General features: G+C 39.7%; 5 protein-coding genes across 7 annotated transcripts; 3 read left to right on the top strand and 2 right to left on the bottom strand.

Moving 5' to 3' along the window:
- The first annotated feature begins 2,098 nt into the window (after positions 1-2,098).
- Positions 2,099-5,349, top strand: LOC120902344. Its single transcript, XM_040311029.1, has 5 exons — positions 2,099-2,818; positions 2,902-3,098; positions 3,158-3,391; positions 3,460-4,970; positions 5,066-5,349. Exons 1-5 carry the CDS (start codon positions 2,578-2,580, stop codon positions 5,157-5,159), a joined length of 2,277 nt encoding a protein of 758 aa, XP_040166963.1. The 5' UTR covers positions 2,099-2,577; the 3' UTR covers positions 5,160-5,349.
- A 2,299-nt stretch (positions 5,350-7,648) lies between these two features.
- On the bottom strand, positions 7,649-16,257 carry LOC120902345 (sialin). 2 transcript variants are annotated; one of them, XM_040311030.1, is made up of 7 exons: positions 15,995-16,257; positions 13,844-14,355; positions 11,308-11,516; positions 10,944-11,180; positions 9,866-10,294; positions 9,641-9,797; positions 7,649-8,625 (listed from the first exon to the last, which is right to left on the bottom strand). In XM_040311030.1, the coding sequence occupies exons 2-7, from the start codon at positions 13,878-13,880 to the stop codon at positions 8,231-8,233; spliced, it is 1,464 nt and encodes a 487-aa protein (XP_040166964.1). In that variant the 5' UTR covers positions 13,881-14,355; positions 15,995-16,257; the 3' UTR covers positions 7,649-8,230. The 2 variants fall into 2 exon arrangements, with proteins under 2 accessions (XP_040166964.1, XP_040166965.1); XM_040311031.1 differs by lacking the exon at positions 15,995-16,257 and adding an exon at positions 14,524-14,683.
- Positions 13,046-13,807, top strand: LOC120902346. The gene has a single exon (XM_040311032.1). The coding sequence runs from the start codon at positions 13,056-13,058 to the stop codon at positions 13,611-13,613; it is 558 nt and encodes a 185-aa protein (XP_040166966.1). The 5' UTR covers positions 13,046-13,055; the 3' UTR covers positions 13,614-13,807.
- A 2,755-nt stretch (positions 16,258-19,012) lies between the features above and the next one.
- LOC120902070 (2-hydroxyacyl-CoA lyase 1) lies at positions 19,013-21,949 on the top strand. Its single transcript, XM_040310555.1, has 4 exons — positions 19,013-19,453; positions 19,796-19,918; positions 19,978-21,290; positions 21,375-21,949. The coding sequence occupies exons 1-4, from the start codon at positions 19,406-19,408 to the stop codon at positions 21,592-21,594; spliced, it is 1,704 nt and encodes a 567-aa protein (XP_040166489.1). The 5' UTR covers positions 19,013-19,405; the 3' UTR covers positions 21,595-21,949.
- LOC120902069 (N-acetylgalactosaminyltransferase 6-like) lies at positions 21,917-26,624 on the bottom strand. Of its 2 annotated transcripts, XM_040310554.1 has the most exons (4): positions 26,056-26,624; positions 24,011-25,216; positions 22,293-23,535; positions 21,917-22,120 (listed from the first exon to the last, which is right to left on the bottom strand). In XM_040310554.1, the coding sequence occupies exons 1-4, from the start codon at positions 26,466-26,468 to the stop codon at positions 21,938-21,940; spliced, it is 3,045 nt and encodes a 1,014-aa protein (XP_040166488.1). In that variant the 5' UTR covers positions 26,469-26,624; the 3' UTR covers positions 21,917-21,937. The 2 variants fall into 2 exon arrangements, with proteins under 2 accessions (XP_040166488.1, XP_040166487.1); XM_040310553.1 differs by lacking the exons at positions 21,917-22,120; positions 22,293-23,535 and adding an exon at positions 23,692-23,908 and having other exon boundaries at positions 23,968-25,216.
- Between the last annotated feature and the right edge of the window lie 46 nt (positions 26,625-26,670).

Genomic DNA, 26,670 nt, shown 5'->3' with positions numbered 1-26,670 from the left:
TAATAATAGTCTTAAAATTTTGAAAAAATATACGAAAATGAGAAATAACATTTTGCACAATTCATACATTTACTGTTCTTAACTATCTCTCCGCATGTTTGCCGCAAATCGCCTAAAACGAAATAATAGTGACATATTTTAAATATCCTAATACAGTGGAGCGCCGTTTATGCGGTTACCTTTCATCCGGATGTCCGTATATCCGTGCTGGTCAGATATGATAGTCAAAATTAAAGGACTTATTGTGTTGACAATAGGTGATAAGTAAGTTAGTATTGTGTTGACACTTGTACCTATTGTCCTTGTAATCTGAGTATCCCGGTGAGGTCAAGTCCCAATGAGCCCGGATAAATGGCGTTTTAAATTGTAATCTCCTCTGTTACGCTGGATAAGTTTAACTTGTGATGTTCGTGACAGACGTGTGGAAGATGAGGTGTGTACTTCGATGATAGATTGTAACAGGCACTTAATGATCTGAAGAACAGTTTGTAAACTAGGATATGGCACCAAAACTTTCTAAACATATTGTGGAAAAAGATTAGATCAGAACATTTTCAAATATCAAACGGAAACAGATCGTTAATTCTTGATGCCAATGAACATTTATAATAAAATATGAATTTGCTGCAATCAGAAGGTTGGGGAGTGCTTGATAATTGAATTATTAGACTAAATCTTAAAAACTATCTCCAAAGCACCGTCATTTTGAATGTGAAGCATGTATTAGACATGAACGTGCTGATTGGATTGTGCTATCCATTATTTTAGTTTGGTAACAACAGTTACACAGGATTGGTTTGATCGTCAAATCGCACGTCTTAACAACCAACATGGGCGTCATAGATTTAAGCACCGTAGGGAGCGAGCTGACTATCCTTCTATGAGTATGGCCATCTAACCTCGTTGATGGCTTAGGCAGGCCAAGAACGGCTAAGATAGCTTAATTTGAAAAAAAAGGAATCATTATACTTTAAAGAAAAATGTTACAAACTGTTACAATAAACAACATAGAAACATAATAAATTAACATTTAATTGATTCATCGCTCCTGTTTATCGTCCCTTCAACGCAGCACGCTCTTCTTGCTGGTAAACGGCAAGATCAGCCATGGAGAGCTGCTGCATCGAATGAACCGCGTCCCATCTCCGTCATGTTCGTTTTGTCCTGCAATAGACAAACTGGAACACAAATTCGCTGGCAGCAGAAGATTTGCTGATGCTGGGCAGATTCTGCACCAGCGAATTAGCGTTGTAATTTCAGAGTGTCCGTCTTCGTCAACGTTATTGTTCGGTTTGTTGCGTTTGCCTGTACTAAATGGCATTAGATAAACGCAGCCATATCCTAAGTTTGTTTGCGAACTATGTCATCCACATCATTGGAAACAATGATGCTGTGATTGACATAGAAGTTCTGCGTTGTTCATTGTAAATATTAATGTTAAATAGAACCTAAGCACGTTTGTAATAAAACTTTAAAATAAAATTGCAACAGTCGTTAAACGAAAATTTGGCTTACCATGTACGTGGTATATAACAAGGAATAACATGTTTCCCTGAATAGAAGTCTAATTAACAAATTAACAAGATGGGTTAAACTTGGGTCGCACTAATTGCAACCCAGAACAAATAGTGCACATACGCATTGAAGAAAAATGAAGAACCATATAAAGATTAAAAAATATGTAAAAAAGTGCTTACTGCAGTAGAATAGAAAAAGTTATCAAATATACATTTGAACATAAAGCTGCTACAGTATATTGCGGAGTTGTTATAGCTTGCCCAAAATTATCTCCCAAAAACTCGACCAACGGAATTCCAACGAGTGTTATCGACATTAAGCATACGCTCAAATATGCCACATTAAGACGTGCGTAAACTGCAGTTTTTTTAGTTGGTAGAGCAGCATGATAATTGTTAACCACGTTGGAAAGTGGTTGATCTGTTCAGCGGTACAAAACCTCTTATAACGATTATTGTTAACTAGATATGACGTTTCATTTGTTTTCGCTGCACACCATTTACCGGAGTGTTATCGGTGTATAGTTCATACAGAAGAAACAAATGTTTAGGTGCATCACATTCTATGCGTAATTGAAGTAGAGTAGCAAAAAAGGTCGGTAGTTTTCGGAAGAGCTTTGCACCTTTCCTTCTAGTAAACGGGATCTCCTGGGGGTTTCAAGGAAACGGGTGCGAATCGTCCGAAAAATCCGAATTGCACGTTCCGCACGCAGTTCAAGGCACGTTGTTTGTTTTCTTTATACGGGTGAGAACAGTGTGTATCGTTTTGCACGTCGCATTGCATGCATACAACACACGACAGACAGTTTGAAAACAAAACAAAAAAGTCGTGAAAAGTGTCATACGGGCTTTCATCGCTGCAAAAGCTTGCAGTTAAAACACTCAGGTTTGACCCTTCGCACAGCGAGATAGCTTGTGGTTTATAAAAGCCCTTGCAATCCAGCGTGTACATTTTAGTTTGAAGTCGCATGGTTTGGCCTACACGGTGCAACTGGCCGGCACGGTGCGTAACTGCAGACAGTGCGATAGAAATTATTCGGTGTGCTGCAACAAGACAACGATGATGGGTGCGAAACAATATTCTACGTGCTCAGCTCTATTGGCAGGCGTAATAGCTGCCTGCTTGGTTCTTGGTGACATTGGGGTGAATAGTGCTCAAACGGCGCCGGTTTTGTTTCTTACTGTGAAAAGTTGCAACTTTGGTATGACGAAAGTCGATCATTTGAAGTGTGGTTATTTGATTGTGACAGACATTTTAATAAGCCCTGATGGAGTGCCGCTACCATTTTTCCACGATAACAGTGAGTTTTTTTGTTCATTTATCATAATAACAGTGTTCTGTAAAAGTACGACATTTAAAATCATTCTCTCTCCGTTTCAAAAGGAATCAATATCAAGAAGTCCGGTCTGAAGATAATTGCGTCCTTTGGGGGGTCAGTAGTGCCTTCTGAGCTGTTTGCTTTTCTAACGTGTGATGATCAACGGCGAGCTGCATTTGTGAATAATTTGGTCGAGTTTACACTAGCTCATGGATTCCATGGAATCGATTTGGGCTGGCTTTATCCAGCACCACAGGAAAGGGTATGGCAGTACACTACAAAATCGGTTCCGTCAGTATGCTTACGAACTTTTCTTTACAGGATCAGTACGTCCGATTGTTAAGGGATTTGAGACTTGCTTGCGATCTGAATGGATTGGTGTTAACGGTGACTGTTCCTAGCCGACCGTCCGTGATTGAGGTGAACTATCCGGTGGAAAAACTGGATAAGTATGCAGATTACGTTATCTTGAGTACGACGGAATTTAGAAAACTACGCAAAACATCATTCATAGCACCGTTGTACTCATGCAGTCCAGGGTCTTCCAATAGCATTGTGAGCATTAACTTATGAGTGACCATCGAAATCAATTGCAACGTATAAGCACATTCTTATTATTACAGGATTACCACGTGGATCGATGGAAGATGGCTGGTCTGAGCTGCGGGAAAATTGTCATTGTAATTCAAACAATGACATTAACGTACAAGCTGTACATTCAGAATGAGTATCGGGTGGGTACACCAGCTCTGCAGCTAAAGATTCGTCCGTATTATAAAATCTGTCGGAAACTGTACAGTGGGTCGCTAGAGATTTGGGACAGCAATGTTCGAAGCCCTTATGCATTCCGTGATTTATCCTGGTACTCATACGAAAATGAAAAGTCTGTTAAAGAAAAAGTGTGTTTCGTTGTGCAGCAGGGTCTTGGCGGGTTGGCTGTGTTCTATTACGATGAAGATGATCCGATCAATATATGTGGAGATGGGCAGTATCCTCTTACAGCGATAGTGGTAGCGGCAATGAATTCACAGTACCATCCGCCTTCAGTGATTACTGATTCACAGATCTACCATTACGATTCGCCATCGTTAACGCCACTATCACAGCTAGACTACCACCAATACAGTGAGGTTAACAGCAAAGACCCACTGGTTGTTTATGTAGAAGAAGAGAACCCATATGGAAAGACAGTATTGCCCTCCAAACCAAGCACTGGAACGTATTTTCCATCTAGCAATGTTCAACACAAATCGGGTCCGCTGAATTACAGCATGAATAAGACGTCGTTAACCAGAGAAATGAATGATCAATTTTCTACAGATGGGTTTGAAGCGTTTTATGGTGCCACAGACTCAGGATCTGATGAGTATCATGAAGATTTTATGGATACGATTTACGGTTTAATGGAAATTGGTCAGAGTGTAGATATGGCTCCTCCCCAATTATCTACAAGCAATACGCCTTCTATGGTGTTTAGCGAACCAAACCCCGTATCGCCCACTGTACAACTGTTCTCGGAAAATGTTCCCGTAGACAACTCACGGGCATGCAAATTGTTTTCAGAACATACCAATAATCATCCTACGGGACACACTGCCTGCACTGGGTGCAAAGGGTTTGGTACTTCCAAGCCATGTACGCATTGCTCCTCTACGCCAGTCGAGCATCACCGAGCATGCTGTCCGTGCAAGTTGTCAGGAATTAAAATAGTCGCTACAGGAAATGCACCGACAACTGCAACTACTACAACTACAACGACGACAACTACAATGGCGCCACCTGTCATTCACTTTTTCCCGATGATGCCACCAACAATGAAGCCACCTACATGTTGCCAGGGGTGTGAAAAGTGTGTCAAAATTATGGCGACCGGTAATGCCGAGGCTCCGAAAGAGGTAGTACATCCTGTACATTGCCCTTGTACAACGCCTGCGCAACATCTGAATGCTCAGTTATACTCAGAGCATTCATGCGTGCCGGGAGCCAAAACTGCTGGAGTAAAAATTCAAGCACAAGCTGTTGGAGCGCAGCCAATTGTTCCATCTGCACCTTTCGGAGTGAAGATTTGTCCTCGCGATGGAATCCTTCACGATCCGCATGATCGACGCTCATATTATCTTTGCAAACGTGGCTTGTGAGTATACATGGTTAAGATATGCTATGATGTACAACCAACTTTACAAACAAACAAAATACAAATAATCTTTTCTGTTGACGTTTATATTGCAGGCCCATGTGTGATGAAAATAAGTTCAGCTGCGCACACGGTTACATATTTAACGAAATGAGTAAAAAATGTGTACCGGAAGGATTGTCGAAATAGCTGTATCGCTGATTTTCTTACGTTTATAATTGCTTACCAGAGTCTGTTGATGTCACCTTCCTACGTTTGCGGAAAAAAAACTTGCGTGCTGCTTAAACAATCCAGTGATTGTGTCGGTCTGTTTAGGTGAGCGTTTGCAAGTAATGTGTAAAGATAGCTGTAGATAATAAATAGTTTTCCAAATATTAAACATCCTGCATCGTCTTTGAAATAAGCTGCACTTCCTAACATGCATTGTTTCACAATCACTAAACAAACCATAAAGTGATATGATTTTCTTCCGTGTTATCAATGCTCTGGTCACGTAGCAATACTTTTTACCAAAAAAGTTTCAAACGTGCTTTTCGTGTGAAACATGTGGCTTTCACAGTATAACAAACAGTACTGCAACAATGGTGCCTGGAAATATAATAGACCGGATGTATTGCTTGATTAGAGCGAAAGTGATATGACTGGTAAACGTTAACGGCATACTGTACAGATATGTATAATTTACCTTCATTTGATAAGTTGATACGCTCACAGAGCAATACAACAAAACTCTAGGATTAGACTTGTGCCTGATGGGAATATCCATATCCATCGATACTATCTCGATACCATATCCATTGGAGAACCATGAATTTAATTGATTTTTTTTATTTGTTGGGAATACTAGACGGCGAATTTGATTAAAATAGATTTTTTTCTTTTTTATTCATTACATTCGCCGTTTGTTAAACACGCAGCCTACTGAATTCGAATGCACTTATCGAACTAGTATGATAACACCAAACCTACTAAACCTACTGAAGTCTTATGAACCAACCGGCCTCGTATGAACCTATTGAACTCGTTGCATCCACTGACCGGGATATCATATGCTCATATGCAGTAGGAGCTGTTGAACCTACTGGAACCAAAGTTACTACCTGTAGCGTTCCGGGTTGCATTTGTATTGTCGGTAGGTTCGGGTCGACCCGCGCATCACAAGCGTACACACATGTACTAATAGCTAGTGTGTATCAAGCACTCAAGAGGAAACAATATTGTCCCATGACCCATGAGCCATGACAAATTAGTTTAAACAAAATTTAAAACCAAGTAAAACAACTTTGGTAATATTACGAATTTGATTAGACAAGACAGATACAAAGATAATGCTATGGAATGTAATGTCTCATGTGTAAGGCGTCCATTCATTCATTGCGCAACGCAAAATGTTCAAATTTTCGACCCTCTCTGCCCTTAGTGCAACAAACTGTAACGCGGAAGAAACCCCACTAGTGATGGGCAAAACGGATCCGAAGGCAGATCCGGCTCAGACCGGCTTCAAACAATTTCGAAGCCGGATCCACTCCAACGACTCCGCTCCTCGAGCCGGCTACAGAGCAGTTGGTGCGCTCCGAAACGCCCATCACTAAACCCCACCTCAAAAATTACGCAATAGATTAAGACCTCTCTCTTTTTTCTTTTTTTGATATGATTGTTTCATAATTTTTGAAATAAAACAAGATAACATTGGCTGGTATTATTGAATCCGTTCGTAGCGGGAACGTACGGCGCTCGCATGAAATTCTAGGGATGGCAACACATTTCTTGCGCCCGTTCCTACAACACCGTGGCGAATAACTGTAGCAACCATCTAGTACGTTAGGAAAATGAGTGTCGGGACGTACGCCGCCGCTACGAACGGGTTCAATAATACCAGCCATTATATTATATTTTACATAAAGAAAAGATATCCCATACATCAATCGAATCGGCTCCGTTCCGTTCCTTTTTCAAATTTAACTGCTTCGGTTCCATTCCTAAATTTTAAAAACTTTGCTAAAATTTGTTCTGACTGTTCTGTGTATTTCTAATAACTACAATTTGGCTTAACTTAGCATAATATTTGCAGTGGTTATATTTTAAAAAAGTCGGGGCTTAATTGAATGTTCACGCTGTGCTGTATATGGTCAGTTAGGGTTCGATTGCCATTCACACCGTTTCACCGAAGCAAGAATAAGAATAGCAATGAAAACCCGTCTGCATGGTACCACAAATAAGTGTAGAAACTCTTTTGACTATGTAGGTTTCTACGCTGAGTAGACAGATACTTTGAACAAATTGCCGATATTGTTGGAGGAGTCAGCGTATTTGGAAATATTTAGACTTATTTTAAGGAGTTTTGGTACTTTTTGTAAAAGTTAGTTATCTTTTAAAATTTTTCTCAATTATATATTTGGTGGCCTAATTTATGATGCCCTTTTTATTTCTCGGAACCATTCTTACAGGTATTTCATTTTTATTTTGCATACACATTTTTTATGGGATGTTCTACTGTTGTTATTTCCAAATCGTTTTTATTAATTTAGAGCAATTTTGCATTTTTAAAGATTTTTTTTTTCTCAAATGAGCCACTTTGAATATTTTTTATTGTACTTTGTTCAAACACAAGTTACGCAATCAGCAGACGATCGTAAATTATTTTCATAAAATCAATAAATAATTATCTTCTATCACTGTATTTTTTTGTAAAATACTTTATTGGACAATTTATTTGCGTAAAAAATATTGTTATCATGAGATACTTGTATATTCTAAATTTTGTTTTGTACGAAAGTGAATTTCTCCATATATTAGATTGACCTAATTCTATTATCCCATGTTAAACCAGTTTAGTTCGGTTGGAACAAAGAAGATGGGATTCACCAAAAGTATCACGGGATTCTCAAACGACGGCAAAAATGCGAAGTTTTTGAACTATTTTTTGTATTGTTATGTTATTATGTCTCGACGCATAAGATAACTGACATACGTTTGATACAAATATACAAATAACCAAGACTCGGGGGACTGGTTTGAATGCATATATAAATGAATCTAATATAAGTCATATAGCTAAATTTAATTCATGAGCACCGTTTGCCTTTCGTAGCTAATAATACTTTCGTTTGTTAGTATGGTTGGGAGTGTTACCGTATGACGGTAGGGTTCGATTTATCGACAGTAAATTGTCCTGAGATTCGATAGAAGAAGGAAAGGGAAGAGTGTGGCAAGAGAAAGAGTTGTGTGGAAATGTAGCTTCGGGAGGTTTTGTCGTAAACTTAGGTGTGTTGGAACTCTGCATTCGCTTGCGTTTGTTTCGGTTCGTTCCACTTCTGTACCTGTCCTGAACCAAAGACGATAAATATGAGCGCAGGAACGATGTAAGCTGCCGCACCAATCATGAAAACATATTGCCATTCTTCCATAGTACTCTGCTGAACGGTAAAGTGAGCTACGAGGATGGGCGAGATGAAGCCGCTAGACGTTCCGACAAAGTTAATGATACCGTACAGCGTTCCGGCAAAGTTGGGCGCCAGGTCCTGGGAGTTTTGGAGATTGGTCATCGTAGATGCACCGTTAAACCCGAGCGAGAGTGTAATGATGGCGACACAAACGTATGGATCGAAGCCAATGTAGATTAGCCCAACGAGAAACAGGCCGGGTATTATGTGAGCTGCAATTAAAATGGAATCAGTAGTTGCTCAGTCAGTCAGAAACGCACGATGGAGTGTACGAATGAGGTGTATGCGAAAGGCGCACTATGACCGATCGATCGCCTATATCGCTAGACTAAACATGGGGCTATTTATGGGTCGTCAAAGCAACTGAAAGCTGTACACTGGAATACACTGTTGGCAATTTCCTTGCGAAAATTGGCACCAATTATGAGTGCAAGGGGAAAGATGAGTGGTGAATGAATTTACTATTCCATAACGATATCCGCAGCTCACTGCATATGAATTTGTTTGAAAGTATTGCTTAAGATACCGATCGAAATGCATCGGCACGAACTATATGAGTATTAAAACGATGGGTTTCTCCGGAAAACAAGACATCAACTATGTCAAGAAAGATTGTACATTTGTGCAAATGTTAGCTTATATTATGGCATGGAAATTCTACGGCCTCGTGCCGTTGTTATTGTATACAAAACAACCGAAATGTTTGTAAAATAACTTGAACTTGTTGTCGAGCGTCAGTTTGAGGGAGTTTTCTGGAAAAAGCACTTGAACCTGAACTGGTTCAAGGTGCTTCACCTCATACAACATTTTCATTGACAGGTCGAAACCACGATCGTACCACGGCATGGCAACAGTATGGTATTTTTTTGCCGTATGGTTCGTTTACAAGTTGGCTAGGATGGCGTGGATTTTAAAATGTAAATGAGCTATGAATGACCTAATGATGTTGATAAAGTATATCTTTCAGACAAAAGCGAGACAACAAGCTATGTGATGTATTTGGTGATATGAAATGATATGCGTAATCAACCAAATTTGCTAATGAATAATCATGGATATATGAAACATTAATTTGTTTTTTGTTGATATTTCAATTTATGTACATAGTGTTGTAGCGGCGTGAGACAGTCGTCAACTCGCACGATTTAACAACTGGTCCGAAAATAAAGTGTAACTGTTCTGTTATTATGAAATGATCAATAAAAGTTAAAGTAATAAGACACTTACAGAATAAGCAGAAGGACTTGCGTATTGCAGTGACGCTCATAATCGATTTTTTACGAAGCAAATCACCCACTGTTCCGAATAAAAATGCGGCCAATGATCTTGCTAGATATGGTAGTGCCGCTAGGAATCCTGCTTTGGCAAGCTTAAATCCAAGTACCTGTTGAATGTAGAAATCATTAGGACAGTGAACAAATTACTAAACCCGTAGATGTTTAGAGGGCTTACCTCACTCATAAATTTAGGTGCTGCAGTTATCAAGAAGTACAAGCCCCACAGGTTGCCAAAATGCAACACTAGCAAGGCCAAAAATGGTGGCGATGTAGCAAGTGATGCAATTGGTGGTAAGAGCTTCGATTTCGAGATTGTGTCGCCGAGTGACTTTTCTATATAGTCTTTCTCTTCCGCTTTTATGCGAGGATGGGTTGATGGACTGTCGGCTACAATAATGTACCACAGCACTGCTACGATGGCAGAGATTACTGCTGGAATGTAGAAGGCAAAGGACCATCCGAGCGTCTCAATTAGAACGCCGACCAGGGGCCACGTGATAACCGTGCCAAATGTTCCACCCATGAGAGCCGATACGAACTTTCCCTTCTCGTCTGGGGGTGCCCATTTAGAGATGAGGTTGTGTAATGCCGGATACAAAAAGCCCTGATATAATATAATTTACAATGAAAACAAAACAAAATAAAATTAGATCATAAGTAAAAGTTATGTGAAGGCAAAAATAGCAACAATGCAAGCACAGCTGTTCTACTCGTATTTGATATAGCTGCGATTAGAACTAAACACTGTAAACTCTTGAGGCTAAGAAAAAAATAGGAGCTAATTTCGCTTTGGGCCAATTTCACTTTCACAAACATTCACAATTCAGTTTACTCTGAAATAGCTGTCTAATAACGCATACAAAGAAACATGCATGTGAATGCGAGCATATTTAACTGTTGCCATGCATGACCACGCTCTCCCCCGCTCATGAACTCGTAACGGGGGAATGCAATTGTACATGCACCCTACATGGGGGGTAAAGCTGCAAAAAGGTTGAAAACTACTGATATATAGAGATCAAATTAAACCATCAAATTTGAAACAAAAATGTAAAACATTGATGCTATAATCTTGAGTTAGTTAGGTAATTTTTACATTCACTTATATTGTAGCTGTGCATTGCTGATCAAACCCGCTGCGATTTGAATTGGTTAAATATCTTTGCTATCGATGCCACCAAAGAGAGTTATGATCCATATTTGTTTGGAAATAATATCGAGCATTCAGATAGATGGAAACCATGTTTACTTACACCTAAAATTCCTAGCGCCACGCGATTGGCAATAGTGGCCCACATGCCATTGTCAGCGGCTAGGGGAGTTAATGCGGTTAGGAGTGCGCTAAATGCCAACGACAGTCCAACCATATTACGTCCACCAAAGCGTTCCGCAAAAATACCGGCCGGCAACGACGATATCAGATAACCGTAGAAATAGGCGCCCAAGATGATGCTTTGATCGTGAGAGCTCCAATTATATCGTGGACCATACTAAAATAATAGAGAAAGAAAAAGTTATTGAATAAAATCACACACATACACACACAAACAACCACTCGCTTTGTAGAGAAAAATGAAATTTCGTAGCAATCATATACAAGATGAAGAAATCACCTACATCTGGGACTTTTGAATTTTCGATCATTGTTTGATTAGTTGTTCCATCAGATATGTTATTATGGTCCAAGGGTGCAGATTGTTTGATGTTGCTTTGAATTGGCTGCACCATTGCCAATATATTGACAGACATGTTTACTCGTAACATATAGCTGATGAGACATGCCATAAACAACATAATAGACACGTTGAACCGGGTCGGTATGCGATCTGCGAATTTATAAAAGAAAATACACGGAATGGATTAATTTAAAAGATAAGCATGATTTTTTTTAACGATTTCTGCATGATGCAAAATAATGATCGGGGTAGAATATACGTAATTGTGTGCTTTAAAGCGAGCTTTTGGAGATTATGAGTGTGGATGGTGGAGAAGGAGATTTGTGCATTTAATGGCTTTAGTTCGTTGTATTGTATGGTTATGGCAACCTTAGCTACTGTTCTCCCTCATCTAAAGCGATATAAATTTGTGTCAATACACGTGCCAACTATAAAAAAAACCCTAGCAATCAGTAACAGTCACGATTTAAAACAGCAAACACGATATAGTAACAAATAACAAGTATTGACTGTATATAATACTTGTACAAACAGTGAAAATATGTCTGCATAGCTTTTTATAACGTAATTAAATGTACTATGAGTTTTATATTATACTTTTTTATATTTTTGAGGACTTTTATAAAAATTAATTACTAGTTTTGATGTTTGGTAATACTGACACATTATTGGGGAATGGAAGTGTAAACTTAAAATGCCAAATGCGACTATTTCTGCATCATATAACGTAACACGTTCTTTGTATGAGCTGTGTTGTTGTCATAATTTGATTTCAAAGAACGATACAACTGCAACTTGAATTACCAATACGACCTGTATTTACTAAATAAACACAAATACATCCTGAATTTTGTTGCTGCACAAGTTTATCACGCGCTTAAAAAAATGTCGATATTTTTCAAGCCGCGCAAAGCCTAAATAAAACCGGGCTCGTGCGCGTCTCACGGGATGTTGCAAGTATGTGTCTACATTCATACCGGTATACATAAGTGATTCTTCGTTGCGTAAGCTTGTTTAGCCGATCATTGCCTCCGGATGACAAGTTTACGGTCACTGGTGTGCTATCAATTTGATTGCTCAAATCGAAATAACACGAACTTTGAATAGCATGTGTATGTTTGAATAGCCAGTTAAAGTGAAGGCTAGTTTGAGCTTCGGCGAGCTAGTTTTACTAAAGAAAACGGGAAGCTGAAGCCAAAGTTGGCGATGTCTGGAATGTCGTAAGAACGATATGTAATGTGACTTAAGTCAAGCAAGCACTGGTTGCAGAGATGTACTGCTGCACTCAATAAGATTTACAATAGTCAAAATGAGAGGATCGCGAGTATAAGATGATTACTAAATTAAACTTAGTAGAAAAATGTAACCGTAGTTTACACAGTCTTGTCGTTGTTGATGTAAGAGCTCTCCCATGATGAGAGTAATAATAAGCTTTATCGATTCAGCACATTCTTTGTTTGTACTTCTATTTGTGTTGGCACGGTTGATTGACCCTATTCTAATCACTTACAACGATCATAAGCTGTTGCCTTTGGGATAATGTTCGGTTAATGCTTAAGCTATGTTTCGTTATTGGGACAAATGAATGCAATTGGCCATAATTTCTTCCAAACTAAGCATTAAGCAAAAGTATAAATGTTGAGCGTTGAGCAACTCATAGCATCAGTCAATAAGTTGAATCAGTCCATCATGCACTTGATTTTAGGTACTCTTCTACCGTTTGCGGTGCTAGTCCACGCTGCACCCGGTCCGTGTGAATTGCCAAGCTTATCGGAAGTTGGCAGCCAGTATTTGGTATTTGGGCAGGATTGCAGACAGTACGCGTATGGATACAATGCTGGATCATCGGCTAAGGTGGAATTGAAGAACGCAGATGGCACGGTATACGGTGCCTATCATTATATCGATGCCAACAACATAACCCAGAAAGTGAACTACACGGTAAATGACGTGGATGGGTTTGTGGTGGAAGCATCTAACCTGCCTGTGCCATTAAAAGATGTTGTTGTCGATGCTTTAACAACAACAGAAGTGCCAACCACACTGCCGTCTGTTGTTCCGGAGCAAGAAACAACTCCGTTCAAACTAGTGCGCGAGTCTAGTGTCAGCCAATCCAAGGATCGTGATATATATTTGAAACCAATCCTTTCCGTATGGTTTCCCGCTAGTTCTTACAACCCAGACCATGTCGTAGTGCAGCACGCTGAACTTTCAGCATCGAAGCAAGAACATGATAAAAGAGTTTGAAGGATTGTCCTGGATTAAGTACACCACGGAGTTACAAACAAAACAATTATATAATTCAATAAATTGTATGGTCAATGTTCTGAATGTAGTACGAATATGGAAATTGTATCGTGAATAGTTTAATAACGCATTCGAAAATGCAAAATAGTTGCAAAAAGTTTCAATATATGGTTAAAATATAAATTTTAAATAATAATAAATTAAAAGATAAAAAAAAAAATTTAGCTTACCTATCGCTTTAATGAAATGGATTAGCGGCCCGTACATGCTTAAGGTGTTGTTGCTTTACAGATGATTGAAGTTTGAAAAAATAAGATTAACGCTAAATTTTTTATTAAAAAGAGTATTTACACCTTTTTTTGTATGTATGCGTTCACTTGTTTGACACAATTTTTTCACACTTTTAACGAACTACGATTGATCAGTCACGCACGGAACGTGTCACACTTGAACGCTGTTTATATACCTCTCTCAACCATGAACTGACGGAAGATTCACCATCACGTGCGTTATATTATTTTATTTTGCGAACCATTCAATTCAAACGCGTTTAGAATTGATATTAAACGAACGCGCGTTCGGTTCCGAACCAGCTGCCCATGGCTCCTCACGCTTTACCGGCAATTCGCACAGTTGAGGTCAGTTGCCTCGATCATAGCATGAACTAGTAGATGTTGGCAGATTGTCGCAAAGTACTTGGCTGGTGCACTCTACTGTGACAAGGCGTAGGTAGTGGAAGTTTCTGTAAAAAAAAGAAAACATAGGACAAGGAAATATTAGCAATACTTAGCACCTTGCGGTTTCATGTTGTCTGCGTTTGATGAATGTTGTTTTCCTTAGGCTATGCTAATAAACTGTTTCTCAATCAAACGATCATCATTGCATCTGAAGGAAGCTAAAAGCACGCTACCTACTAACAGGTCCAACCGTTGGCTTGGATTTCTGGCAAAGGTAACAAAAATTTGACGTTATTGTAGGGCACAAACTTTGTTACTACATTTACGAGGCTGAATGCAATGGTATATAGCGATGCCATCGTAGCCAGGGTAGATAAGCGAACAGGTAATACAGGAAGCTAGCAAAGAAGCGTAAAAATGTCATTAGAAACGAAGGTTTTTGCTGTTACCCGTAGGCACAACGCATCTTTGCAATGTTAACCTTGCAGGTTAGGTAAAACCTTATTACAGCCTTGTTATTGTGTGTGGCATTGCAGAGCAGATTATTTAGATGCGTACGGTCCCGATGCGACAATCGTATGATAACGAGTGGTAATTCGAGCATGTGTGTAGCAATTACTTTGGAGCAATGGGCTTCATGGTTTCACGCACCAGATGAATGGTTCCGTAGATACTCAAAAGTATGAAGTGGTGAATGTATCGTTCATTAAGAACACTGGTATAATGTTATAACTAATTTTCAACACTTCACGTCAAGCGATTACCACAAACTTATTGTATCATGTACAACCATTTTACTTTTAATTAGGGTATTTAACGACGATAACACATATTTCGTCACCTACATTAATACGTGCAAGTATACAAAGATTACACTGTGCACTATGTGGCTTGCGTTACTAGACATTTCCATAAAGCTGAATAAACAAACAGCATTATGGTCATAAAAGATAGACACTAACGAGATTACCACAGAGTACCAAACCATCCGTGATCAACCAAAGATTCATGTTAAGGACAACGAGACAGTAAACGTTCAACAATACGAAGGCCAGTTTAATATAATAGTCAACTTATCAAGCAAATTTGTCATACACTGTGAACTATTACGAAAAATTTGTAACGGACAAGGCAAAAACATTGTAAATACGTGTGTTTGGTTTGTAATGAATGATTTAGTAAACTATGTAGGACTGGGAGTTTATTTATACTGAGTGATGAGGTTGCAAATAACAGCTTTTCTATTTAATGAATGGGTCAAATGCGACTGAATGTTAGTAGTATGCCGGAAGACCACCCTAGTTGCTAATTAAATTATCGGTATCACAAGCTTGAATGACTCCCGAACAGGAAGATGAGTGAATCAGTAGCAGTAGATAATCGCAGCTATGGTCGATGATAATCTTTTGACCGTTGCAAACAACTTTTAGAGTGCTTTCCCAGCTTTGTGCTTTCCGCGATCGTGATCGTTCGGTAAATTTAACTACAATGGCGAACGTGATATACACTGAAATGTTTTGCTTCAAAAACTATTCACGCAGAAATAACAAACAAATTGTACGGTAGGAAAGTAATGTTTCCATTTTTTTTTGTTCGCAGAAGGAAATATCTTATCGTTCAGTAATCATGTTTGGTAAACAAGCTCACTAATTTTGGTTTATAAATAACATAATGAATCACAAAGGTTTATTTAGATAACATTACCTCAAAGCTGCTGAATGATTAGTTATGGAAAAAACTTATTGCCCTACAAAATCTGAAACACTTCAAACGCACACTTAATGTTAACACAATTGTCACTCTAACAACCTCACTAACGGATCGCAACGATCGTACAATGTAGCGTGCTGATCACAAACAGACTGATAGCGAAAATTTGCCACCAGACAGTTATATTGGCGAAAAAGCTTTCACGTGTGCGATCTTCGCTGGTTGCTGTCGTTGTGGCACTGAATGTGCTAACCGATATCGCCGTGAGCGAATGTTTATTTTTTTCTTCGCAAAACTGGCTACGGACCTAGTCTGTGGAGTTGTCATACACACATAGGACGATCGAATGATCGCACAGCGTGGAGTGAGATTTTTAAATATAACACTAGCTTCCTACTCTTTCATGCTTTATTTTCGAAAGAAAGTTTTTACGAAAAAATCAGGGTTTAAAGTTTCATTTAAAAATAAGTTTATCAAATTTTATTTCATTACGTGCCATAATTGTAACTTGTATTGATTTACTAATTTGTTTGAATAAGAGAATATTGTATGATAGAATATCACATATTTAGCATTCGAATAAAGATAGTTATTATTAAGATATTATGCAATACAAGCAGATAATAATTAATTAACAAGCAATTAATTATTGAAGAAACTTAAATGTGATTTGGAAGATAAATAATGTTTTAATAAAAACAAAATTTGGATAGAACTAACTCGTCGGTGATAGCAGCTAGTAGCAATTTATAACTACCCACTGACAAATCATGCGCGATTGGAAACGAACCTAGTGTATTCGTTACGTTCCTTAACCAAATTTTTGAACGTTAAGCAGGTTCGGTAGGAACGGTAGGTCCAGTCAAAATGGTTGGAGGGATAAGATCGGTTGGAACCAGTATTGCACACGGAAACGTTAGTTTTGTGCCACTCTTTGCATTCGATACTCGTGATATAGACCATGAACCTAACGTACGAAATCTACCCGTTCCGTTCCGTTTTTAAAAACAACTAGTTTCGTTCCTACTTTTTGGTTAAAAATGTCCCATCACTACCGCTGACACAGTGTTAACAAGCATCGATCTTTTCGTTGCAAAGTTTGCCTGCGCATGGCTATCAGTGACATGATTGGTTTACCCATAGGTTTACCACAACAGGTAGTACGCGAACCAATTACAAGCGGATTTGGAGATGGAAATGTTTCTAAATTTGACAGTTAGGTTTTTAGATTAGAAACATCCATTTGATGAATTTTAAAATAGTTTATGAATAACAAAAAATATAGTACAATGCAGTTATAACCATATCACATAGTTAATGTTGTGGTTAAAGCCTACCACTTCAAGCAAAATTATACAAATAGTAAAATTTCTCGAATAGCATTTATCATTTTTATTTTATATGATGTTAGAACAACTCGGAGCGTCTGTTTGTGAAATATTTCATTTGCTTCTAGTTCTACTTTTTGGGACCCTACCAAAACGGGTCTGTGAATGTTTCTACAAACACGGCGAGAGCAGCTGAGATAATAACTGACTGCATGCTTTGACAGCGACTGACAGCATTTTCGGTGAGAGAAATCTCCTCGGCATGCAAAGAACGATGAAGCTGAGAAACATGTGCAGTTTATGGTGGACGACCAATTAAGGCCTTATTAGACGGAGGAATTGACCGGTCTGGTGGTACAGTCGTCAACTCGTACGACTTAACAACATGTCCGTCATGGGTTCAAGCCCCGAATAAACCGTGTCCCCATACGTAGCAGTAGCGGGTTTACAGTGTTGGAGGCCCCAAGCAGTAAGAATTGTTGAGGCCCTCTATACATAATTACCGGGGGGTACTTGGCATCCGTCTTGAAAAATGTTACATTTCAACTTAAATTTTGTTGCTGTCGGGGGGGGGGGGGGGGGTGCTTGGTTGTCTAGCGCGAGGCCCCAACGTCCATCACCCACGGGGCCCTCCTTGCTAATACAGTGCCATATTCTATCAACTGTTATGGATAATGGACTAAAGATTCCGGGGCCCCTCATTGACGGGGCCCCCCGCAATTGCTTACTTTGCTTACCGTTAAATACGCCACTGATACGTAGGAGTGACTATCCTGCTATGGTACCAATAAGTCACTGAAAGCCGAGCCCACTAGTGTTATAGGCAGGCCTGGACCGACAGCAGTTGTTGTGCCAAAGAAGAAGAAGAAGACGGAGGAAAATATAGGCGGTCCTGATCACAGGACCGACCGACCAATCTTATAGATTTTTGCTTGGAAAGTTAGAAGGCTATATAGGTCATGATTAGATGAAGCTTGTCGAAACACATTGCAAGAAAAGGACAGCAATGTAATGATGAGTTATAATACGCCTTCTATTGAGCAAACCTATGGAGCTTCCATTTTTTTCAATGGATATTTGATTTTCCAGTCTTTTAAGCCTAATCTGTGGCGATTGGGCAATGTAGACCATCGTTAATAAAGTGAAATAGCTCAGAGTTAAAAGCAACTCGTAAATCGTGCTATCGAATCTCACACTCATCTGTGGGAATCACTACAGCAGTGCAGTGTTGAAGACGCTTGTAAGTTTTTATTTTAGCAGTTGCAAAATCAAATTTCAAATTTACAACGAAATTTTTCACGGAAAAATTTCAAAGGTATTTAATTACTGCTAAATGCTCTGCTAATCGTCTTCAAATTGCCGGCGATTACATGGTGATTAGAAGGCATTTAACGGAAATTCACGGGAGGGGAACGAAATCCAGAAATACGAAAATTCGAGATACGCGGTATTTTGCGACCGTTTTCGGTTTCCATTAACATCTTGACGACCGCCTGTATTTTCTCGTGGTATGGAACTTTGGTTTGGTAGATTAGCACCCCTCCTCCCCCGGATCTGTAAACCTACCGAAATCATCTGAAACTCCTACCGAAAACTACCGATACAATTTTAGTGCTCCTACCGAAAACCGCCAAAATGATCTGGCCACATTGATCTAGCTCTTTATGAAGTTAGCAACGATTTGACAGCTGCTGGTTGGGGTGGAATCAAAACAAGAAATTTGTCTTTAGTTATTTACGCCTTTAGGTAATCTACAAAAACACAGGGCTACAGCGAATTGCTGTTCGTTTGTGTGAGGTGCTGGGTTTGTGATAATTTGTGTACTGCTTCGAATAAAGCTGTAGTTGGTTGAATATTCGCCTTGTCATATCTCCGCCCGTATGAGGCTAGGTCAAACTCAGGAAAACAGATAAAGGATCTTATTTTACTTCATCACTGTCCGGTTTAATCTTTCAGTTGTATGGTAAAGCTCTTTGCACGCAGACCATTTAAGAATTGAAGGATTGAATAATTCTACAAAAAATTGTGTAGAATATATTTGAAGTATTTTAAAGTTTGCTTTGAATTTTCCGAGGAAATGGAATTAGACGGAAACGCAGTGTTGGCTAAGTCACTACGGGAACAGGTAAGTTACGATATCCAGAGAATGAACGAATGATTTAAAATTGTAAGTCTATCGTACAATAATACCGCACGAAACGTAAACCCGTTATCGGACAGTAACGGCTCCCTTACGGTATGGATGCTAATCTTTCTGATAACGTAAAATGTGCTACGTTTGTGTGTAGACAACAAAATTGTTAAAGGCACTGTCATAAATTGTACTTTTTTGGGTTTGGTTTTGTTTTTATTTTTTCGTAAGAACGGATTTGTTGGCCGTATCACTAATTGTTAACTTTTATTTAGTTTACTTGCATTAATTTGCATTAAATGTTCTGATTGATTTAACAATTGTTTGACAATTTAGGGCATTGAATATGTGTTCGGGATTGTCGGAATTCCAGTTGTGGAGCTGTCAATGGCGATGCAGGCGGAAGGGTTGAAATATATCGGAATGCGGAACGAACAGGCAGCATGTTATGCGGCACAAGTATGTGATGGACCCGAATAAAAAAAAAGGATTCAATAACTGTTAAATTTACTTTGCAGGCTATTGGTTATTTGACCGGTAAACCGGGAGTGTGCCTTGTTGTATCCGGACCTGGTTTGTTGCATGTAACTGGTGGGATGGCGAACGCGCAGGTAAACTGTTGGCCTCTATTGGTAATCGGGGGATCGACCTCGCAAGACCACGAAGGTATAGGTGGATTCCAAGAGTGTCCTCAAGTGGAATTGAGTCGACCATACTGTAAATATGCGGCAAGACCACCAAGTGTGGCCTTAATACCGATGCACGTCGAAAAGGCCGTACGATTGGCCTGTTATGGAAGACCCGGCGCCTCTTACCTAGATTTTCCCGGCAATCTGTTAACGGCAAAGATAATGGATGAAGTGTTACCGGTGCAGTACACCCACCCGCCTCCACCAGTACCATTTCCAGACTCAAAGCTTGTTGCAGAAGCGGCACATCTTCTATGTACCGCAAAGCGTCCATTAGTGATCGTAGGGAAAGGGGCTGCATATGCGCGCTCAGAGCTGCAAGTTCGTCAATTAATACACCAAACTAATCTTCCCTTCCTTCCCACACCCATGGGAAAAGGAGTCGTGCCAGATCTTGATCCACAGTGCATTGCACCTGCTCGTACCTTAGCATTGCAGAAAGCCGACGTCGTGCTATTGCTAGGCGCGCGTTTGAACTGGATATTGCATTTCGGTAGACCACCGCGTTATAGTTCGGATGTAAAAATTATTCAAGTAGATGTAAATGCAGAAGAAATGCATAACAGCGTACCGAGCAAAGTAGCGATTCAATCACACATCACACCTTTTACTGAGCAATTAATTGACGCACTTGCCAAAAATCATTTCCGTTTTGGTTACGAAAATGCATGGTGGAAGGATCTGAAGGCAAAGTGTGAGACTAACCGGAAAGTAGTCGATGCAATGGCACTAAATGTGGAAACTCCTCTGAATTACTACGCAGTATTTCATCATTTGCAGCAGTACATTCCCAAGGATGCCATCATAGTTAGCGAGGGTGCCAACACGATGGATATTGGCCGAACTCTTTTGCATAACAAGTTCGCCCGGCATCGTCTGGACGCTGGTACCTTTGGCACAATGGGCGTAGGACCTGGTTTTGCAATTGCTGCAGCTCTTTACTGCAGGGATCATTGCCCAGGGAAGAAAGTGATTTGTGTGGAAGGAGATTCTGCTTTCGGATTTTCAGGAATGGAAATTGAAACGATGGTACGCTATCAGCTTCCAATAGTGATAGTAATAGTGAACAACGGAGGAATATACGCGGGATTTGATAAGCAAACATATGATGATATGCGTTCCGGAGGAGATTTGACGCAAGTGTGAGTATCTATAGTAAACAGTATATATCTTATATTAGATGTAGGAAGTAAAGAGATATTAAACCAATTCTTTTTCAAATTTAGAACTCCAGCATCAGCATTGACGCATGAAACACGTTACGAAAACATGATGAGTATGTTTGGTATGAAAGGCAATTTCGTACGCACCATTGTAGAGCTGCAGGCTGCCGTCAAGGATGCACTAACGGCAACAGACCGTCCACATATTATTAATATTGCAATCAGTCCGCAAGCGGACCGCAAACCGCAAGACTTTAAGTGGCTTACAGAATCGAAGCTTTAATCAGGGAAAGAGTGAACATGTGGCATATGTTAATCGTTGGTGTTGGGGACTATTATTAACTGGTGGGTACTGATGGGAAAAATTGTGAATGATGAAAGTGGTTAGATAGCGAGTGGGAGAGGGTTACTAGGTGGTTGATTTTTTTATTGGGACTGAACCAATCTCGATGTAATTAATCTACTATTTTATGTGACCTAACTTAGCCGAACAGATTCGTTTTGCTAGGCGCGGCAGTTTTTTTTATCACTTCAGTTGGTTTAGTTGAACAGAACAGTTTTAATTGGGATTAAAAGGAGTCAGTATAATAGAATGTATACAAAAATCAAGGGGGAAATAAAGGATTTTAAACTTGAAATTTGGCACCATACTTTGCCCAGTTTCTAAGACGTTCTACGTTCATTTGACCCATACGCCATCGTTGAGATTCTTGTTTACGGTTGCAGCGATTAAGAATAAGCTTGCCATTCATCCCATCGGCATCAAAACAAAAGCTTTTGTCTTTTCCAACATAGATTTGTCGTGTGTCCTGTTTTGTGAGAAACGTAAAAATATTAGAATAGTTGCACAGTGGGAATGATTTATAACAATGTTAATGCGAATATGGTTATCATAATGAAAATGGTTTTTTTGTTAGGTATAAGTATCAGGGAAGCAAATTGTTTTTGTTCAAGTGAAAGCAGTGTGCACAATGTTCTTACCACGTCATACTGAAATAATTGATTGCCTTGGAGATTATGGCATTGAAATAACTGCAATTCGGCGCCAACTGAATGATTAGAAGCATCAACACAGTTCGACGATCCCATGGCTTTGATGTCACGGCGCCACGTGAATCGAAAGTGCTGTTCAGTTCGCTCTGGCATTGTCTTATTTTTGACACATAATGCTAAATTGACACTGTTTAAACTATTACTTTCCTCAACGCAAAGGTTCATAAAAGCTACATTTTGTATAGCACCGGAGGCGAAATCGTCCGGTTCTACTGGAGGGTAGTGATCAACCAAATCAGGAACGACTTCCTGCATGAACCACCGAAAAGGCTTACAATGCAGCTTTCTGCGCAATTGTTTCATCTTTGAGAGATCTCCTGCATCTATGGCATACCGGATAGGATTTTTAGCATACACATATTGTTTATATTCATCCATCCATACTTCGGCGACTCGTTTATGATTTTTAGCCACAAAATCGTACGTTTTCGCGCTAGGAAACGGCGAATAGCTGCGATAAATATGCCCGACTCTGGAGCAAGGGGCATCCACCATGCGACCACCGCACATCCAAATCTTAAAGCTTAGCTCATACTGTTCGGCACCCCATATTTCGAGCATGTCATCATACCCTCCTAACTCCCAGAAAAATCGTGCACTGATTGCAAAGAGCCCCCCGGCCATAACAGGGCTTGGGAATGGTTGGGTTGGATCTTTCTTATCTTCCGGCCGTAACGGCAATCGTTTGTACAACATGTTCCAGTCGAACGCACCGCGGGCTCCTTCGTCCTGTGCTATGAACTCAAATGTATCGTCTTTAATAACATCTATGAAGGGACATACGCAGGTTCGATAGCTTCCAGCGATAGGTTCAAGTAACGGTGGTAGCCAGTTGATACCGACTTCGACATGTGAATCCAGGAACAGCAACACTTCTCCTTTGGCCACTTTTGCTCCCGATAGTCGCGCTGTGATGAGTCCGTTGCGTTGCGGCAGATGAATGACGCGAACCAAGGAATGAAGGTGTTTTGCAATGTAATCGTCCAGAGGCTGTTTGAGAAAAGGTTTCGTACTACCATCGTCAACAAGAATAATTTCTTTAAGCAAAACTGGTGGTGTCTGGCGTAAGACACTGTACACGGTACGCAGTAGTGTGGACCAATGTTCGTCGAAAAATGGTACTATAATACTTGTCTGTGGCAATTGTTTTGAGTAGTTAATGCGATGACACCTGTAACATAAAAGAAATGATTCATTAATGAAATGATTGTAGTTCTAGAACGATGTATTATAATAATTATGGCATAAAAAGTTGTGAAATGTTGTCACATTGTGTGCCCAATCATCGGCAGGAAATTATTTAAGCCTACATATATCAAACGAGACATACAGAATAATTTACAAATTTTATTGGTAATACTGTTTTATATTTATCACATAAATTTCGCCCCGTAAGTTTTCCACTGCTTTAACAGTTTCAAATTAATCGAGCCAAACCTCCATCGCTGTGTGATACTGCTCGTGTCACAAGGATTCACATACACTTCTTTAGCGTGGGGATCACTATCGATGCACACACCGTTTCGCTTGATTTGCTGAGTTTTCTGCAATGATATTTTATGGATTAATTACAAGGTAAATTATTTCCAACCAACAAACTTACATGATCGTATTGGAAAAATTGGTTTCCTTGGTGCATGTGGCACGTAAAAATGGTTACCGGCGAACCTGGTTTACTTTGTGGTACGTCGAAGCAGCCTTCACCATATTTATGCTGAATATCACGATGCCAGCTATGTACAAAATACTGATTATGATTGGTAGGTTCAATCAAGCTATTGGAACAAGAATACAATCCAATAGGCTCACCACGACCTCTTTGCATCGTGTCGATGCACAGGCTAGAGTCCGCCACACTTTGGATGGACCCAGAAGCATATGGTTCCGGTTCAACAGGAGGATACAGCTCAATGATTTCTGGGGCCACTTCCTGCAGAAACCATTTGAAGGGTTTGCACATAAGCTTTTCCCGAATCGTTTTCATCTTGCTCATGTCTCCGGCATCTGTTTTAGCATAGCGTTCTGGACCACGATCGTAAATGTATTGCTTGTATTCATCCATCCATATTTCAGCGACCCGCTTGTGATTTCTTGTGATAAAATCGTATTTTCTAGAGTTTGGAAATGGGCTATACGTTCTGTAGATATGACCGAAACGAGAACAGGGCGCATCAAGCATACGGCCACCACACTGCCATATTTTAAAACTAATCTCATACTGCTCCGCACCCCAGATGTCAAGTTCCTCATCGTAACCACCAAGTTCCCAGAAGAAATCAGCTCCAATCGCGAACAGCCCACCAGCCATGACGGGGCTTGGGAATGGTTCCGTCGGTGAGATTCTGTCTTCGTTCTTGATCACAACGCGCTTATAATGAAACGTCCAGTCAAATAGTCCCCGGCCTCCTTCATCCTGAGGATGCACGTCGAACGTTTGGTCATCGATGACGTCGATCAACGGGCAGACGCATGTTTTGGGGTTTTCAGCAATTGGTTCTAACAGCGGGGGCAACCAATTGTATCCAGCTTCGGTGTGAGAGTCGAGAAAGATAAGCACATCGCCAGAAGCAATCTTTGCCCCGGCAAGCCGTGCCTTGATCAAACCGGTACGTTCGGGCTGCCGAACAAGCTTCACCTTTGGTAGGTTTTGCTTAACGTAATCTTCGAGTTTGTTGTGCAGGAACTCCTTCGTGCTACCATCGTCCACGATAATAATTTCCTTCAGTAGATGGGGCGGCGATCTGTTAAGCACGCTGTATATAGTTCTAAGTAAGGTACTCCAGTGTTCTTCATAGAAAGGCACCACAACACTGGCGATTGGAAGGTGACTCCGGTAAGATTTCAATTTACAGCTAAAATAAAATATTCGATAATAAAATTTGTTACCTACAATGAAACCATCTGTAATCAACACTTACGTATTTACTTATTTATTTATATATATACATGTTTGTATGTAGTCCACGGTCGTCGTTACGAGGTGTTTGGTTGTGGTTTTGTGAATAATACAATATTACAGCAGTTATGCATGTTTGAATAGGTTAAACCTAGACACTCAATCAATAAACGATCAATCTGATACTACGTTTTATAAACATTTAAAAGAATTTTAGGCTGTCTCTTTATCCGCTAGGAATCGTTAACAATAATAATAATAATAAAGTCGTGTAAAATCAAAGAGTGAAGTTTTTTTTAATTCAATTGAATTCAATCTAACAGTTCAAGTGATTTCTTTATATGTTTGGTTTGCAACTAGATTGTTTCTATGAACAAAAGCTTCTATTAGAGCACAATTAAAATATTAAATTGAATGGGGTTACTTCTACATTTATATTAATAACACACTCATTTCTTAATTTTTTTACACATTACACAGGTTGTTTGTTCGGAAAACTGGGATGTCTTCTAATACTGCATGGACTTGAATAAACACGATTGAAAGTAGTACTGCACTTGAATGAAATCAATTGTTCGCCTTCGTGCGATCGTTAGCTCTATCGAAGTAAATAGAATGGTGTTTTATATTACAAAAAAAAAAAAACCGTTGAAAAATGTATTTTTGCAGCAAAATGACACTTTAAAGTACCAATGATCGATTGTCCACGTAAACAGTTTTTGTCGGTATGGGTCTTGAGTGCTGAACTTGTTGCATTGATAAGCGTGGAATGTTGAAATCAAAGATACTACCTACCTCGGATGTCTTAAATCGGCTATCGAACGATTAATGCTGATCTTATCGCTGAGTAGAGCGTTAAAGCCATTCTTGTAGTATAGCTCTTTCCGAAGTTCGCTAGTGGCTTCTTCTGGGCTGAGAGTAGCCGGCTTGCCTTGCTCACCTGGGCCAACACGATTCAAATCGTTCTGAATTTGCTCGTAGTTGTGGTAATCAATTTTCTTAAACTCGCGACTTTTGTGTGTCACATCAGCAAAATGCTCCTCAAAATGCCCAAACAAAATTTGCTGCTTTCTATGACGAAGCAATAAAACTAATAACACAGTGGCAGCGATCAATAGCAAATATCTGAGCGGATAGAGAAATTTGAATGCCGAACGAATAATAGATCTTATTCGCGCTTTACGAGCTTTGAGGAGTTTGTCATCCATCACGAAACGGGAAAAATGGTGAATTGAATACTTTGTGTAGATCGTGTATTGTTTATGCGGTGAACACTAAACCACAAATGACTTCGGCTGCAAATCGCGCAAACCATTCGACTCGACACGATGCATGCTAGGAACAGTTATGTCGTTCTGTTACGTCGACGATAGCACACTGATAATGTTTTTGTGTGATAGCTACGCATAC

This window comes from Anopheles arabiensis, chromosome 3 (genome assembly GCF_016920715.1).
Source record: "Anopheles arabiensis isolate DONGOLA chromosome 3, AaraD3, whole genome shotgun sequence".
In the NCBI taxonomy this organism is placed as follows: domain Eukaryota; kingdom Metazoa; phylum Arthropoda; class Insecta; order Diptera; family Culicidae; genus Anopheles; species Anopheles arabiensis.
This window is presented reverse-complemented; position numbering and strand designations above follow the sequence as displayed.

What these genes read in the sequence shown, in the direction of transcription:
- LOC120902070 (XM_040310555.1), top strand. Translation starts at nt 19,406, where the DNA reads ATGGAATTAGACGGAAACGCAGTGTTGGCTAAGTCACTACGGGAACAG. An exon ending in CTAAGTCACTACGGGAACAG is followed by an intron (nt 19,454 to 19,795) that starts GTAAGTTACGAT and finishes TTGACAATTTAG; the next exon opens with GGCATTGAATATGTGTTCGG. An exon ending in CAGCATGTTATGCGGCACAA is followed by an intron (nt 19,919 to 19,977) that starts GTATGTGATGGA and finishes TTTACTTTGCAG; the next exon opens with GCTATTGGTTATTTGACCGG.
- LOC120902345 (XM_040311030.1), bottom strand. Translation starts at nt 13,880, where the DNA reads ATGTACGGGCCGCTAATCCATTTCATTAAAGCGATAG. An exon ending in AAAATTCAAAAGTCCCAGAT is followed by an intron (nt 11,181 to 11,307) that starts GTAGGTGATTTC and finishes CTATTATTTTAG; the next exon opens with TATGGTCCACGATATAATTG. An exon ending in TGGCGCTAGGAATTTTAGGT is followed by an intron (nt 10,295 to 10,943) that starts GTAAGTAAACAT and finishes ATATTATATCAG; the next exon opens with GGCTTTTTGTATCCGGCATT.
- LOC120902344 (XM_040311029.1), top strand. Translation starts at nt 2,578, where the DNA reads ATGATGGGTGCGAAACAATATTCTACGTGCTCAGCTCTATTGGCAGGC. An exon ending in CAGGGTCTTCCAATAGCATT is followed by an intron (nt 3,392 to 3,459) that starts GTGAGCATTAAC and finishes TTATTATTACAG; the next exon opens with GATTACCACGTGGATCGATG. An exon ending in TATCTTTGCAAACGTGGCTT is followed by an intron (nt 4,971 to 5,065) that starts GTGAGTATACAT and finishes TTTATATTGCAG; the next exon opens with GCCCATGTGTGATGAAAATA.
- LOC120902346 (XM_040311032.1), top strand. Translation starts at nt 13,056, where the DNA reads ATGCACTTGATTTTAGGTACTCTTCTACCGTTTGCGGTGCTAGTCCAC.
- LOC120902069 (XM_040310554.1), bottom strand. Translation starts at nt 26,468, where the DNA reads ATGGATGACAAACTCCTCAAAGCTCGTAAAGCGCGAATAAGATCTATT. An exon ending in TCGCCGGTAACCATTTTTAC is followed by an intron (nt 23,536 to 24,010) that starts GTGCCACATGCA and finishes TTTATGTTACAG; the next exon opens with GTGTCATCGCATTAACTACT. An exon ending in AATTATTTCAGTATGACGTG is followed by an intron (nt 22,121 to 22,292) that starts GTAAGAACATTG and finishes CTCACAAAACAG; the next exon opens with GACACACGACAAATCTATGT.